This window comes from Lepidochelys kempii, chromosome 5 (assembly GCF_965140265.1).
Source record: "Lepidochelys kempii isolate rLepKem1 chromosome 5, rLepKem1.hap2, whole genome shotgun sequence".
Taxonomy (NCBI): Eukaryota; Metazoa; Chordata; order Testudines; family Cheloniidae; genus Lepidochelys; species Lepidochelys kempii.
In genome coordinates this window covers 15782634-15797883 of record NC_133260.1, presented here as the reverse complement: position 1 = coordinate 15797883, position 15250 = coordinate 15782634, and the positions used below count along the sequence as shown (strand labels likewise).

The window sequence follows — 15250 nt, the reverse complement described above, 5'->3', positions numbered from 1 at the left end:
TAAGCTTAGGAGGTTTTTCATGCAGGTCCCCACATCTGTACCCTAGAGTTCAGAGTGGGGGAGGAACCTTGACACCCCCCATCCCTCAAAAAACCCAAAATGTATGCAATGGTAAGTTGTGCGGTAAATAAGAGTGGGTTTTTGCATGTTCAGTGCATTGCTAAATTAGCTTCCCAAGCATGTACAAATCAGTGTACATTTGTTTTGAATATTGCTTAAAGTGCTGCTACTGTTTTTTAAAAATAAAGTTCTGTGCAAATAAATTATCCCTGTCCCCTCCCCGAGCTGGAAAGTGTTCACAACTTGGTAAAATCAAAACCACTGGAAGATCCAAAGGCATCTCCAAAGGTAATTGGACCACCTTCAGTTGGTGAGAGAAAGCTTTCTCTCACAGAAGTTTGTCCAGTGAAAGATACCACCCACCTTGTCTCTCCTTAGCAATACTTTGAAAGAGCAGTGGTCGTTGTTCATGCTGCTATTTGCTCATTACTAGTGATAGGCAACTCTCCTTGAGCAAGGCTGGCTGAGAACAGTGCATGAATATTGGCATAGCATGTACTTCGGAATCACAAGCCTCAGTGCTCTCCCCCCAAAGCCCACTTGACTGTAATGTTGGTACTTGCTCTAAGCAGCGTCTATTCTCTTGTGGCTGCCCTCAACCTGTGGAGGCTGTCTGGCTCAGTAAAAATTCAGGCACGTAATTAACTGAACTGTCATGCTAGAGTAAAATATACAACTTGTTAATGACTAATGTGTGTATTGTTTGCCTCTTCCTCCTCTTCAGTACAGTGTTAACACCTATTATATCCATACAATGGACTTCCATCTATTTATATTAGCCAATGTGATAATGTTAATCAGAATGAAATAAGAATTAATTGAGAATTTCTTCACCTTGCATTTATGACTTTGATACCCTGACTTTGAGTTAGTTGTTTAAGTAACTCCTGCTTCTACTGGGGGATTTATAAGACTTTCACCGGTAGACCTTCTTTCCTTGATACTTATCTCTTGAACATGTAGTAACTGCAAACACTCTACGTGAGGGCTCCATTCACCAGGGATTCCTTTGGCCTAGAAATGTTGGAAGTGCAGACTGAAGCTACTGTTTCTAGTGTGGTAGTTCATTATGTAGAGCAGTGATCAAATATTGTTTAAAGTAATCTGTTGGTTTTTTTTTCCATAAAATGTTTAATAATAAGGATGTAACTTGGTAAAACAAGAATGAAAAAGTGTCTCTAGGACAATATTCTTCAATGAAGATGTAAATAAATATTTCAAAAATTAACCTAGAAAAATATTCGTATCCAGTTTAATAGCATCACTGATTTCAGTTAAATTTAATTATTGTTTGAGAATAGTCTGTGGAGAGTAATCCAACAATGATGGTGGATGCAGTGTTGTTGTAGCTGTGTCGGTCCCAGGTTATTAGCGAGACAAGGTGAGTGTGGTAATATCTTTTACTGGACCAACTTCTGTTGGTGAGAGAGACAAACTTTGGAGCTTACACAGAGCTCATCTTCTGGTCTGGGAAACTTACTCAGACCTTGTCTACACTACAGGTTACTTTGGTATAACATTGTAACTTGTTGTAACTTATGTGATTAAACCACATGCCCCTGAGCAACATAAGTTATACCGACCTAAGCGCTGGTGTAGACAGCTTCTCCTGCTGACATAGCTACCGCCTCTCTTGGCAGCAGGAGTTTATTAAGCTGACGGGAGAGCTCTCTCCTTTTGGCTTAAAGCGTCTCCACCACAAATGCTACAGTGGCGCAGCTGTGCTGCTGTAAGTGCTGTAGTGCGGATGTAGCCTCAGGCTATCTCTACACTGCACTTTTGTCATTAAAGCTTTTGTCGGTCAGGGGTGTGAAAAAAAATCCAAACACCCCGACCGACAAAAGTTTTGACAAAATATGCCTCACTGGGAGTGGTTTTATTTTGCCAACAGCAGATCTCTCTCCTGCCAGCATCAAGTGGCTACACTGTGCCGTGCCACCGTAAGGTAGGCAGTATACACATAGCCTCAGAAAGTTACAGCTAAATGCAATTTGGAACAGATTGTTTAGCATAAGTGGTTAACACACATTTCAAGGGACCATTCAAGTTGAAGTGGCCCATTTACACCCCTCCAGTCATAGGGAAGAAAGGAGTGTGGGAGAGTACCTGGCGGGAGGGTTGTTAGTGGGTTATAGATTGTTTGTAATAAACCATAAATCCAGTGTGTCTGTTCAGTCCATAATTTTTAGTGTCTAGTAAAGTTTGAATTTAAGATAATCTTTTGAAAGTGGTATTGTGCAGGTTTCCTTTGAGGATGAGGACTGATAGGTCAAATATAGAGTGATTGCTTTGTGAAAAGTGATGGAGTCTAGCTTAGGTTCCTTTCATTCTGTGACGAATGTACAGGGACTCTCAAAAGTTTACCTGATAAAGTTGAGGGCTCTTTGATTGTTCTTCTGTGTGTATAAAACACATCTTCCTGGGATGAATTATTGCTTCAAACATACTTGATAGGTAGGTAGAGTGTATATTACTTTTGTGATTCTGATTCATAGGTTATTTCGCAAATTTGTTCTCCTGTCTGGGTGAGTAATCTTCTGAACAACATGACTTTAAGCATACACTGAACCTTATACCTGAAATCATAAATACTTTTTTGAAAAAAGTCCTACCTGACAATAAGGCTGCCATTACTTTATGGGGAGATTTTTTTGGCAGGGAAGGGGGATTGGAATTCTTGAACTGCGGTCTGTGATCAATCCACAACCTGAGCTTTACTCCTTGAAAAATATTCTCTCGTTGTTCATCAGTATTGGAAAATGGTTTGAAGTCTAACACTGCTACACTGTGGATTAATGAAAGGATCCATGCTTAAGATAAGTTTCCGTCTTTATATTCATTCATTAACTAAACAGCATCTCCGGGGGGGATGTGGTGCAAAGCAAATCCAATGGCTAGTGTTGTTGCTCTCATGCCACCTCATGAATCTTGGCTGATGACATGCAGAAGCATTTTCTGCATAAGTGGTTAATATAATCTATCTTCTGTCTTCATAACAGAAAAATTATTCAGGCAACTTTTTCCCCTTCTTGCACGTATTTTTTTCCCCTGCTTGAGTTTAGCTGGCTGTTACAGTTTACATGGCAGTTTACTTTGCATTTCCTGTTAAGCTTTGCCTCAGCTTCCTAAAAATGGGCTGATTTTTTAGGTGTACACTGCACCCTCTTCATAAGGCATCCTTGGGGGCCTAATAATAATTTTGAGTCGTGAAGGAATAGTGTTACAATGTTTGGGCACGGTAGCAATGCTGTACTTGTGGTGGAGGCACTTCCATTATAACCTTCCCCCCAGGTGCTTATAACTCTTGTGCTGAGATTTTGCAGGCATGTTTTTACCTAACGTGTACAATTTTAAAATGGCAAAATACAATTCTGTTTTTCTTCTTGTTGTCTGAACTTGAGGAAATGGGGTGTGTCTGGTTTTCAAGGTTTTAACTCTATATTTTATTCTCAGTGGAAAAAGACTAAAGAGGTAGAGAAGTCTGTGCTGTCCAACCATTTTGACCAAAGCAGGAAGTCTGTCTGGTTCTACAGAATGGTGGTAGTTTGGGTTTTTTCAGTTTGCTTTTCAAAATAACTAGGGAACAAAAACTATGTTAAAAGTGTTATGGTTGCAAAGATAAACACTCAAAATTAGGAAATACAAGAGGTTCAGTTATGAGATTATTGTCCCTTCATATTGAAAGCTTCAATCCTGTAGCAATTAAAAAAGCTATATTAACCATGTAATCTGAGTTACAAGAGCCTTTGGTGTCTTTTTAAGCACTCCTATTAAAAAAAACAACAACACCACACTCCTCCCCTCCCTTTTTGTTGGATTCAGATTATACTGCGTCCAAAGAGACACCCCCACCCTCTCCCAAGTGTAGTTGAAGTGCAATAAACGTTCTCCCAATCTGTCAGTGTCTGGAAGGAATACATCCTGATGACAAGCAGCCAGCTGGACAGATTTTTAGATAGAAAATTGAGAGAAGTCCCTGTTTCATTCAGACCCAGTAAATTGTAATGTCTGTAGGCGTTGATTCTGTTTCCCATTTTTATACCATTTGTCTTCAATTACAGCTGTGTTTCTAGAGCTGAAATAAGAGACCACCTCAGAGATGAAATTTTAACATTTCAAAAAATATGTATTGGCAAGTAAGTTTAATCTTTCTGAAATTCAGCTACAGAATGCTACTATAAAGCAGGCAACAATGCAAATGTGAGTTTCTCTGTAGTCAAACAAGCATAAATTAAAATTGTAGAGGCAGAGTATTAGACGTTGTGCCAGGTGACTGCTTTCTCTCTCATGCATGCAGTCAATTCACTATGCTGCAAAATAGTCTAATGCACAGGATAATCTGCTGATTTAAAAAAAAAATTAAATTTCAATTTGATGGCTCATCTCACTGATGAAGTTACTCTGTCGTGGAGCATTAACACTGGCTTTACTACTGGAAACCTTTTTAATAACTCCTTTGACTGAAGATCTTACCAAAACCCTATTCATTGGCTCCCATACGCTTGAAGAATGTAAGTATTTGCTCCAGGTTTATTCCCCTCCTAACTAAGGGCTTGTCTACATCATGCAGCTTTTAGCGACAAGGCTGTGTCGACAGCCTTGTCACTAAAAGTCAGCGTGTGTGAATACTCTTTTGCGGTATTTTGTCGGCACTTTTGCTGACAAAATATTTCCAGCCCTATAGGCGGCATAAACTTTGTCAGCAGGAGAGCACTCCTGCCGACAAAGCTGTGTTCACACTGCTGCTTGCGTCGGCAAAACTTTTCTTTTGCGGGGGGGCTTTTTTAAGTACCCACGAAAGACAAAAGTTTTGGCGACAACTGTGCAGTGTAGACAAACACTAAGGCTGTGTCTACGCTGAAGTACTTCAATGTAGACACTCACTGCAGCACAGGAGGGATTCTCCCATCACTGTAATTACTCCCCGTCTCTGAGAGGCAGTAGCTAAATTGATGGAACAATTCTTCTGTGTGTGGAGTTTTTGCACCCCTGGGTGATGTAGCTGGGTCAACCTAACTTTTCAGTGGAGACCTGTAGAGCCCTGCATGGATACAAGATTTATATCCACAGCCACGCCGGAGGAGCTGCCCGTGCTGGCTCCTGCGAGCGGCAACCTGACATGCTGCTGCTTTCACCGCTGCGGATCCTGGCCTGGTTGCAGGCCGTGGCCCTGCTGGTTTCGCTCATTGTCGCTAGAGCCCTGCAGCTTCTCGGATATCTGCATCCATGGATATAAATTTTGTATCCGTGCAGGGATCTAGCAGCCTGGTCTACGCATCTTTAATTACTTCGATTTTGTTTGTCAGATAGCCAGTGTTTTCCAATAGGCTAATGCTCAGTAAGGATGGGGAATGACTTAGCAAATTGATTATGATAAGACTTAATGCTTATGGAAGGCTGTATACTAGGGGTACTAGGACAGAGACTCTGCCACTGATTTGTGGTGAACTTGGACATCATCCTTGACTTCACTGTGCCTCAGTTTCCCCATCTGTAAATTGGTGACAATGATATTCCCTCACCTTTGAAGTGCTTTGAGATGAGATAAAGAGTGCTTGGAAGTACTAAGTATATGTTATGTAGCATATCTCATCTTCAGACATTAAACTGGCTTGACTGTATTTGTATTCTCAGACCTGCTAGAAAAATGCTGCTTAAAACAGTTGTCTCATTTCTACAGTTCAGACTCTGAATTAGCTGCTTCTGCACAGAGACTGTAGATGCCTTCTTTGACATCCTGGGTTTTGGACCAGTAAAACATTTCCAAATGGTGCCCACAGACCAAAGAAAACCCCTGTCTGGAAACTGAGCTTCCTTTTTCATGCAGTCAAAGCCACACTGGCAGCTGAGCCCCCAAGAAGGCAGAAACACCTGTGGACAGCAGAATTGGATTTGATGTGAATGTAGTCTTGAGTGTCATGCAATTTGAGACCTTAATCTTGTTAGGAAGAGAATGTGCAGCTAGTCTGTGTGTGCAGGTGGAGGAGACATGGAAGTGAGAGTAAATCATCCATTTGGAACATGGAAGGGCTTTTCAGGATGTAAGAGGCTTCACTAGGAATCTCTGAAGTGATTTTTGAAGTTGATGGATATAAATGGGTTTGGCTTATCCTTAGGTGTACATGAATGTTTACTAGCTAGGAGTGTGTGACCCAGACACTGTGTGCTGCCAGTGGGCAGAGGGCACAGTGGGTGCCTATGGTTTTATAGGGATCTCCTGGGTCAGATATATGCATAATAGTTCACTGAAGGGTGGCATTGTGATCTCTGAGAGCCAGTAGCCCACTGGTCATCATAGTCATTGTGAAATGTATGTATGGATAATATTTAAGGAGTTATGTATCTATATGGGAGATTATGTTCTTAAGGTTTTGAAGTTAAGGTAGGTCAACAGAAAGTGACATACCTCAGAAATACTCTGTGGCCAGAGGAATTGGGGATCTACTCATTGCAGGCACAGACAAGGCTTCCTCATGCTAAAAGCAGGTAGTAGCAAGGTGCCTCACAACCCTGGGTACCCCTGGGAAGCGTCACAGAGTGGATTTCTGTTTGTGATCATCCCGTAAATGTAAATCTATACATCTAGGAACAAAGAATGTAGACTATGCTTATAAGATAGGGGACTCTATCCTGGGAAGCAGCGACTCTGAAAAAGATTTAGGGGCGGTCGTGGATAATCCTTTGAACGTGAGCTCCGACTGTGACACGGTGGCCAATAGAGCTAATGCAATCTTGGGATTCATAAACAGAGGAATCTCGAGTAGGAATAGAGAGGTTATTTTACCTCTGTGCTTGGCATTAATGTGTCCACTGCTGGCCTACTGTGTCCCGTTCTGGTGTCACACTTCAAGAAGGATGTTGATAAATTGGAGGTAGTTCGGAGAAGAGCCAGGAGAATGATTAAAGGATTACACAACATGCTTTATAGTGATAGACTCAAAGAACTCAATCTATTTAGCTTAACAAAGAGAAGGTTAAAGGGTGACTCAATTACAGTCCATAAGTATCTACATGGGGAGCACATGTATAATATAATAGGCTCTTCAGTCTAGCAGAGAAACGTATAGCATGATCCCATGGCTGGAAGTTGAAGCTAGGCATAAATTTTTAATGGTGAGAGTAATTAACCATGGGAAAAATTTACCAAGGGTCATGGTGGATTCTCCATCACTGACCATTTTAAATCAGGAGTGAATGTCTTTCTGAAAGATATTCTTTAGGAATTATTTTGGAGATGTTCTGTGATGTGTGCTATACAGAAGGTCAGACTAGATGATCACAATGGTCCCTTCTGGCCTTACAATCTATGGATCTTTCCTGCCCACTGTCCTCCCATTTTCTCTCCTACTCCCACAAATATACTTCCATATTAAATGCTATGGCATTTAGTGAAGTGAGGTGAAGTTTGGGGATGTTTTTGGGTGATAAAGATTTCTCCAAACTTCATTTTTGTCACTGCACACAACCCAGCTGTGGAACTGGGTGCTCACCACAGAAGCATTTGGGCCCCAGGTTTCTGCAGATATGCGCCTTACTTTGTCAACTTGTAGATGAAAGGAAGTACTCTTTTAGTCAACATATAGTTAGACTATGGAACTCATTATCGCAAGATGTTATTGAGGCCAAGAATTCAGTAAGATTGGATGTTTATATGGATAACCAGAATATATCCAGAGTTGTTATAGTTAATGGGTAAAATAAGAGTATTTGTAAGGGATTTAAGACCTCATATTTCAGGGTTAAAGACAAAATCTAACCTTTAGGGATGAAGATTAGATCTTCATGGGGGCAAACTATCTGATATCTTTCCACTGTAAAGGGTTATTGCATTTTCCTATGAAGTGTCTGCTTCTGGCCACTGTCAGAGACTGGAGTACTGGACTAGATGGACCATGGATCTCATGCATTATAGCAGTTCCTATGGAATCTCAATTTGGAGGTTTCCTTGGAGTATGATGATTGGTTTGGCTAATCCATTAAATCCTGTTTTTCTATAGTTCTTTTGCGTGATTTGAGGGTGAGTGGGAGAGCCATACCTCCCAGGAACTAATCTGTTTCATATTTTAACCCACTGGAGAGGTTTGGGCTTCTGGATGCACCTCTCTTGGTTTTACAGGGAGGAATTCTATTGAGAACATGTGGGATGATATATAATTACTATATGAGCATGCAAACTGGAATGTACAAAAACAGCTTGGGCAAAATATCTCACAAGTAGAGGAGATTTGAGCTTTAAAGAAGGCTCTTGAGTCACTTTCTGCCAGAGAGAAAGTATACTCATGTCTTTGGGAACCTCTGACTGTAAAAGAGACTGGCAACTAGGTTAGTTTATGCTTGGAGATTTCTGAAACCACTGAAGTCGGTCTTTCCCCTAATTTCCCATTGTAAAGAGGGCTGAATAACTTTTAAACATAAATACTTTCAATTTCCGTAACATTTTCTGTCCAGGGACCTCAAAACATTTTGAAAACCGTAAGGATTGAATCCTCACTTTTCCCAGGCCTACTAACATACCTGCATTGGCAGGTGATACTGGGGTCTACTCACCCTTCACATCCCTTTGGTAACCTGTGTTTCAGATGATAAGCAGAGGGAGCCTGCCTGCTTACCTTCTATAAAAGCAGGACAAAGATGTATGGGAAATGCACAAGGGAAAAGATGAACAAAATTGAGAGAATCTACGGAGGCGAGAGAACTAGGTGAGGGTGTGTGCTGGAGCTGAGAAATAACAGTGCAGTAGAAAGAAATTAGTGTGTAGAAACCTTTGGGGCTGTGGAGAGAGAATGAAAAGATACAGCAAGACAGATGAAGCTTAAAAGAGGCAGAAAGAGGAGAGAATGAAAAAGCATAGTTTTCTATTCAACCCCTCTATGGTAAAGCAAACAAAAGCCCTCTAGATTTTTCTCAGCCTTGGGCTGATCTGATATCCTTCCCCTGGCCCAAATCCATTTAGGATGTTTGTGCCACCCTCATTTTCATTCTGAAAGACTGACCACAATGCTCCCTCCTGTATTGATTGCTATGCCCATTTTATAGATGACAGCTTCAGATCACTAGAATTGTTTACTTACACCAGCAATGAATTTGGCCTTGAGAGGTTAAGTGCCTTGCCCAAGGATAGCTGAGTGAGCTGATGATAGAGCGAGGAGCAGAAATCTAGTCTCTTAACTGTCTTCTTTACTTGCTAGACTCAGCTCCACCTCTAAACGTCTCTTGGTGCTTAGTGAAAATTCTGGTTGTGATATTTACCTTCTTTGTATTCAGAAGGTGACAAACTTAAAAAACAAAATCCCATTTCATAGTTGCACTTGGTAAAATATATCTAGCTCTTTTTGATGGGATAATAGGCAGTTACCTATAGACTGTCAGCTTGTCAGAAAACTCATTGAACTGCAGTTATCCTAGGCCGGGGGTTTTGAAAATGGAAGTTCAATAGACTCCAGCTTTTCTACTGATCATAGCATGTTTCTTTGTACCAGGTTTCTTAAAACAAACAAGCTGGGCCTGGAAGCGTAAAAGACCCCACCCAAAAAACCTTATTGGCTTTATATATATATATTTAGTGAAATACTTCTGTGATGGATTGTATTTACTGAGGGACAACCTATCCTAAATGCTCAATTACTGAGGGACAATCTACACTCATTGCTATATTTCCTTTCCACAAGCTACTCTCAGTATAACCTTTTATGAGTGATGTACCTGAATATTTGGATGTTAATATCTAAACTGTATCATTAAATCTATTAACCTTAATTTGGGTTACTGCAGATTATGTACTATATGTATTTTATGACTTTTAAACCAAAATTTGTACTTTTGGATAATGTAAGCATTATACCCAGATGTATAAACACTCTTTCCTTAACCTGTGTATTATATAATTTTAACATTAGCTTTAATACATTTTTTTAAATCTGTTCTTTTCAATGGAGTTTGTCAGGTTAATAACACTAAATTGGAAAAGGGGAAATTTACATTCTGTTGTTAAGGAATCTTGTCTTTCCTTGGTAATATTGGCAGGAGATAAGATCCTTAAATATCTAATATAGAAGCAATATAGAGGTGTTCCATTTAATGTGGCCTTGGGCAAGATGCCTACATACTGTTTCTGTTTTTCCTGTCTCTAAAATGCAAATACTTGATTTACTTCACAAGGATTATATGAGGATTAGTTAATTTGTACGATGCTTTGCAGGCCTACAGACTTAGCACCTCTAGTGGTGTATGTGTATTTTATAGGTTTCACATAGTTGGGATTATTTTAAGATTGTTTGGTTCCCTTCTCTCTTCCTCGCCATCCCCCCTTTTCATTGTAAAATCCTTATAAGTAGCTGTTTTGATATAGATATGTAATCTGGCAATTAGTGAACGTGTAAAAATCCTGTCCTCATGATATATACGTGATTTACAATTGCATCTGTTGTAACCACATGCTATAATTATTGAAACTGGGTTACAGTATTAAGTCTGAAATTAAATGTTTGCTTATGGAGGCACTTTCAGTTTTAGAAAAACGTTACATTCTTCCTTTTATATCCACACATGATGCAACAATATTCCTAGTACAAAAGCAAAACTTTTTCTACAAATTGAAACTGTAGACCTATGTTTATTTTCAGGGGCTTATTCCAAAACAAGCATCGGACGAGTGAAGTTTAGGACATAGAAATTATCTGTCCGCTTTAAATATGAATTGTTTGACAAAGTGAGATGAATGTTAATTGTCCATTGTGTGGCCACACTACTTCAAATAATGCATGCAGTCTGTGTGACTGAGGTAAATGGAGTAACTAAAATGACAGGTTTCGGTGGTAGCCATGTTAGTCTGTATCAGCAAAAAAAGCGAGGAGTCCTTGTGGCACCTTAGACTAACAAATTTATTTGGGCACAAGCTTTCTTGGGCTAGAAGCCATTTCATCAGATGTATGAAGTAAAAGATACAGGAGCAGGTATAAATACATGAAAGGATGTGGGTTGCTTTACCAAGTGTTAGGTCAGTCTAACGAGATAAATCAATTAACAGCAGGATACCAAGGGAGGAGTAATGCGGAACGCAATGCCATCCACAGCCTCAGAAACAACTCTGACATCATAATCAAAAAGGCTGACAAAGGAGGTGCTGTTGTCGTCATGAATAGGTCGGAATATGAACAAGAGGCTGCTCGGCAGCTCTCCAACACGAGTTTCTACAAGCCATTACCCTCTGATCCCACTGAGAGTTACCAAAAGCAACTACAGCATTTGCTCAAGAAACTTCATGAAAAAGCACAAGATCAAATCCGCACAGACACACCCCTGGAACCCCGACCTGGGATATTCTATCTACTACCCAAGATCCATAAACCTGGAAATCCTGGGCGCCCCATCATCTCAGGCATTGGCACCCTGACAGCAGGATTGTCTGGCTATGTAGACTCCCTCCTCAGGCCCTACGCTACCAGCACTCCCAGCTACCTTCGAGACACCACTGACTTCCTGAGGAAACTACAATCCATCGGTGATCTTCCTGATAACACCATCCTGGCCACTATGGATGTAGAAGCCCTCTACACCAACATTCCACACAAAGATGGACTACAAGCCGTCAAGAACACTATCCCCGATAATGTCACGGCTAACCTGGTGGCTGAACTTTGTGACTTTGTCCTTACCCATAACTACTTCACATTTGGGGACAATGTATACCTTCAGATCAGCGGCACTGCTATGGGTACCCGCATGGCCCCACAGTATGCCAACATTTTTATGGCTGATTTAGAACAACGCTTCCTCAGCTCTCGTCCCCTAAAGCCCCTACTCTACTTGCGCTATATTGATGACATCTTCATCATCTGGACCCATGGAAAAGAAGCCCTTGAGGAATTCCACCATGATTTCAACAATTTCCATCCCACCACCAACCTCAGCCTGGTCCAGTCCACACAAGAGATCCACTTCCTGGACACTACAGTGCTAATAAACAATGGTCACATAAACACCACCCTATACCGGAAACCTACTGACCGCTATTCCTACCTGCATGCCTCCAGCTTTCACCCTGACCACACCACACGATCCATCGTCTACAGCCAAGCTCTGCGATACAACCGCATTTGCTCCAACCCCTCAGACAGAGACAAACACCTACAAGATCTCTGTCAAGCTTTCTTACAACTACAATACCCACCTGCAGAAGTAAAGAAACAGATTGATAGAGCCAGAAGAGTTCCCAGAAGTTACCTACTACAGGACAGGCCTAACAAAGAAAATAACAGAACGCCACTAGCCGTCACCTTCAGCCCCCAACTAAAACCCCTCCAACGCATTATTAAGGATCTACAACCTATCCTAAAGGATGACCCAACACTCTCACAAATCTTGGGAGACAGGCCAGTCCTTGCCTACAGACAGCCCCGCAACCTGAAGCAAATACTCACCAACAACCACATACCACACAACAGAACCACTAACCCAGGAACTTATCCTTGCAACAAAGCCCGTTGCCAACTGTGCCCACATATCTATTCAGGGGACACCATCACAGGGCCTAATAACATCAGCCACACTATCAGAGGCTCGTTCACCTGCACATCCACCAATGTGATATATGCCATCATGTGCCAGCAATGCCCCTCTGCCATGTACATTGGTCAAACTGGACAGTCTCTACGTAAAAGAATAAATGGACACAAATCAGATGTCAAGAATTATAACATTCATAAACCAGTCGGAGAACACTTCAATCTCTCTGGTCACGCGATCACAGACATGAAGGTCGCTATCTTAAAACAAAAAAACTTCAAATCCAGACTCCAGCGAGAAACTGCTGAATTGGAATTCATTTGCAAATTGGATACTATTAATTTAGGCTTAAATAGAGACTTGGAGTGGCTAAGTCATTATGCAAGGTAGCCTGTTTCCTCTTGTTTTTTCCTACCCCCCCCCCCCAGATGTTCTGGTTTAACTTGGATTTTAACTTGAAGAGTGGTCAGTTTGGATGAGCTATTACCAGCAGGAGAGTGAGTTTGTGTGTGTATGGGGGTGGGGGGGATGTGAGAACCTGGATTTATGCAGGAAATAGCCCAGCTTAATTGTCATGCACATTGTGTAAAGAGTTATCACTTTGGATGGGCTATCACCAGCAGGAGAGTGAATTTGTGTGGGGGGGTGGAGGGTGAGAAAACCTGGATTTGTGCTGGAAATCACTTTAGATAAGCTATTACCAGCAGGACAGTGGGGTGGGAATAGGTATTGTTTCATATTCTCTGTGTATATATAAAGCCTGCTGCAGTTTCCACGATATGCATCTGAAGAAGTGAGCTGTAGCTCACGAAAGCTTATGCTCTAATAAATTGGTTAGTCTCTAAGGTGCCACAAGTCCTCCTTTTCTTTTTAAGGGAGGAGAAATAACTTTTGAAGTGGTAAGAGAGTGGCTCATTACACACAGTTGACAAGAAGGTGTGAGTAACAGTAGGGAGAAATTAGTATTGGGGAAGTTAAGTTTAGGTTTTGTAATGACGCAACCACTTCCAGTCTTTATTCAGACTAATCTGATGGTATCTAGTTTGCAAATTAATTCCAGTTCTTCAGCTTCACTTTGGAGTCTGTTTTTGATGGTTTTTTTGTTGAAGAATTGCCACTTTGAGGTCTGTTATTGAGCGACGAGAGAGATTGAAGTGTTCTCCTACTGGTTTTTGAACGTTATGCTTCCTGATGTCAGATTTGTGTCATTTATTCTTTTGCGTAGAGACTCTGGTTTGGCCAGTGTACCTGGCAGAGGGGCATTGCTGGCACATGATGGCATATATCAGATTGGTAGATGTGCAGGTGAACGAGCCCCGGATGGTGTGGCTGATGACTTAATTTCCCCAAGACTAATTTCTCCCTACTGTTACTCACACCTTCTTGTCAACTGTCTGTAATGGGCTACTCTCTTACCACTTCAAAAGTTATTTCTCCTCCCGTGGTATCCTGCTGTTAATTGATTTATCTCGTTAGACTGTCCTAACACTTGGTAAAGCAACCCACAGCCTTTCATGTATTTATACCTGCTCCTGTATCTTTTACTTCATAGAATATCAGGGTTGGAAGGGACCTCAGGAGGTCATCTAGTCCAACCTCCTGCTCAAAGCAGGACCAATCCCCAATTAAATCATCCCAGCCAGGGCTTTGTCAAGCCTGGCCTTAAAAAATTTCTAAGGAAAGAGATTCTACCACCTCCCTAGGTAACGCATTCCAGTGTTTCACCACCCTCCTAGTGAAAAAGTTTTTCCTAATATCCAAACTAAACCTCCCCCACTGCAACTTGAGACCATTACTCCTTGTCCTGTCCTCTTCTACCACTGAGAATAGTCTAGAACCATCCTCTCTGGAACCACCTCTCAGGTAGTTGAAAGCAGCTATCAGATCCCCCGCCTCATTCTTCTCTTCTGCAGACTAAACAATCCCAGTTCCCTCAGCCTCTCCTCATAAGTCATGAGTTCCAGACCCCTAATCATTTTTGTTGCCCTTCGCTGGACTCTCTCCAATTTATCCACATCCTTCTTGTGGTGTGGGGCCCAAAACTGGACACAGTACTCCAGATGAGGCCTCACCAATGTCGAATAGAGGGGGACGATCACGTCCCTCGATCTGCTCGCTATGCCCCTACTTATACATCCCAAAATGCCATTGGCCTTCTTGGCAACAAGGGCACACTGCTGACTCATATCCAACTTCTCGTCCACTGTCACCCCTAGGTCCTTTTCCGCAGAACTGCTGCCTAGCCATTCGGTCCCTAGTCTGTAGCTGTGCATTGGGTTCTTCCGTCCTAAGTGCAGGACCCTGCACTTATCCTTATTGAACCTCATCAGATTTCTTTTGGCCCAATCCTCCAATTTGTCTCGGTCCCTCTGTATCCTATCCCTCCCCTCCAGCATATCTACCACTCCTCCCAGTTTAGTATCATCCGCAAATTTGTTGAGAGTGCAATCCACACCATCCTCCAGATCATTTATGAAGATATTAAACAAAACTGGCCCCAGGACCGACCCCTGGGGCACTCCACTTGACACCGGCTGCCAACGAGACATGGAGCCATAGATCACTACCCGTTGAGCCCGACAATCTAGCCAACTTTTTACCCACCTTATAGTGCATTCATCCAGCCCATACTTCTTTAATTTGCTGACAAGAATACTGTGGGAGACCGTGTCAAAAGCTTTGCTAA

The 15250-nt window shown here is 41.7% G+C and overlaps 1 protein-coding gene across 5 annotated transcripts in view; it reads left to right on the top strand.

Annotated features, from left to right (window-relative positions):
* Window positions 1–15250, top strand: part of DYM (dymeclin) — a 389955-nt gene that overhangs the window by 48382 nt on the left and 326323 nt on the right. The window contains exon 1 of one of the 5 annotated variants that reach the window (XM_073343513.1): window positions 12677–12950. The exons of the other annotated variants lie outside the window; for them this stretch is intronic. Within the exon in view, the coding sequence (XP_073199614.1) occupies window positions 12682–12950 (269 nt within the window). The 5' untranslated portion in view covers window positions 12677–12681. Of the gene's footprint in view, window positions 1–12676; window positions 12951–15250 lie in introns of those variants that run through there. 5 annotated transcript variants of the gene reach the window in all.